Consider the following 1,510-nt stretch of genomic DNA (forward strand, 5'->3'; position numbering starts at 1 on the left):
ATATATATATATACATATATATATATATATATGATTTACCTTTGGACTGCAGTGTCTACAGGCGGGCAGTGATCTGAAAGAGGTCGTCAGCAGTCTGGAGGCCAAACTCGAAGGGTTGGCTAGTACCATTCTGGTGCCACAGGAACCACGACGCCGCCGTAAAATCGAGAACATCATCACAGGTAAGTGGTGGATGGTCATCGAGCCCAGGAAGATTTAGGGTTTAGGGCATGTGAGTTGTCAGGTTAGCAACGCTTCTGTGGGGTTTGTCATTTACGGCTAAGATTGTTTATTCAGTAGAATCCAGGGGGTTTACTATGCTTTTTATATACACATATCTATATATCCTATGTATATTATATCACATACACATTGATGTATATTACATAGATATATACACTTATGTATATTACATACATATACACACAGGCGTATATTACATACATATACACACATGTATATTATATACGCATACACACTTGTGTGTATTCATATGCATCTCCCATATATGTCACAAACTGAGTGTGACTGGTTTGCGTTCCTTTTACAGAGCTGGTGCACAAGCGTGACGTGACGCGTGAGTTGGCCAATAACAAGGTGGCAGACATCACGTCATTTGATTGGCTGCAGCAAATGCGCTTCTACCACGACACACAACAGGAGCCAACGAAACAGCTCACAATTAGCATTGCCGACGCTACGTTCTTCTATGGGTATGGGGATGTGAGGAGGGATGGTCCAGTTGTGTTTGTGATGGGGGTTGGTGGTGTGGTAGGTATATCAGGTTACGCGATTGATACTAGCGTACATGTTTATGTCTCACTAACATGCATATAAAAATAGGCATGTTTAATGTTTATATTTAGAACATCATACAGATAATAACACACATGTCAAGTGTTTATATCTAGACCATCATATGTATCATAATACGCATGTCTGTGTTTAATGTTTATATCTAGACCATCATACTTATAATAAAATATATGTTGAATGTTTATATCTAAACCAACATACATATAATAATATGCAAGTTCGATGTTTATATATGAACTAACATACATACAACAATATACATGTTTAATGTTTATATGTAAACTACCATATATATGATAATACTCATTCTATTGTTTGTATCTAAACTCATTTACATATATCAATGCACTGTGTGTGTACCTTTCCTATTGGCGCGTGACTGAAGTTCTGTACATCGCTTACTCGCACTCATCTACCCCTCTACTCGCAATGCACGCACACAGCTTTGAATATCTTGGCGTGGTAGACAAGCTAGTGCAGACGCCTCTGACAGACCGCATGTACCTGACCATGACTCAAGCCCTGAAAAATCGGTTGGGTGGGTCACCTTTTGGACCGGCAGGCACCGGAAAGACTGAGTCGGTGAAGGCTCTGGGCACACAGTTGGGACGCTTTGTGCTAGTTTTCAACTGTGACGATAAGTTTGACTTCCAGGCAATGGGCAGGATCTTTGTGGGACTGTGCCAGGTGGGTG

At 40.5% G+C, this 1,510-nt stretch overlaps 1 protein-coding gene across 1 annotated transcript in view; it reads left to right on the forward strand.

The window, feature by feature from the left end:
* SARC_06434 (hypothetical protein) overlaps positions 1-1,510 on the forward strand; it is a gene marked incomplete at both ends in the record, with an annotated part of 21,126 nt that overhangs the window by 4,003 nt on the left and 15,613 nt on the right. The window contains 3 exons of the mRNA XM_014299660.1: positions 53-182; positions 551-713; positions 1,260-1,503. Of these exons, the coding sequence (XP_014155135.1) occupies positions 53-182; positions 551-713; positions 1,260-1,503 (537 nt within the window). The remainder of the gene's footprint in view (positions 1-52; positions 183-550; positions 714-1,259; positions 1,504-1,510) is intronic.

This window comes from Sphaeroforma arctica, assembly GCF_001186125.1.
Source record: "Sphaeroforma arctica JP610 unplaced genomic scaffold supercont1.458, whole genome shotgun sequence".
NCBI lineage: Eukaryota > Ichthyosporea > Ichthyophonida > Sphaeroforma > Sphaeroforma arctica.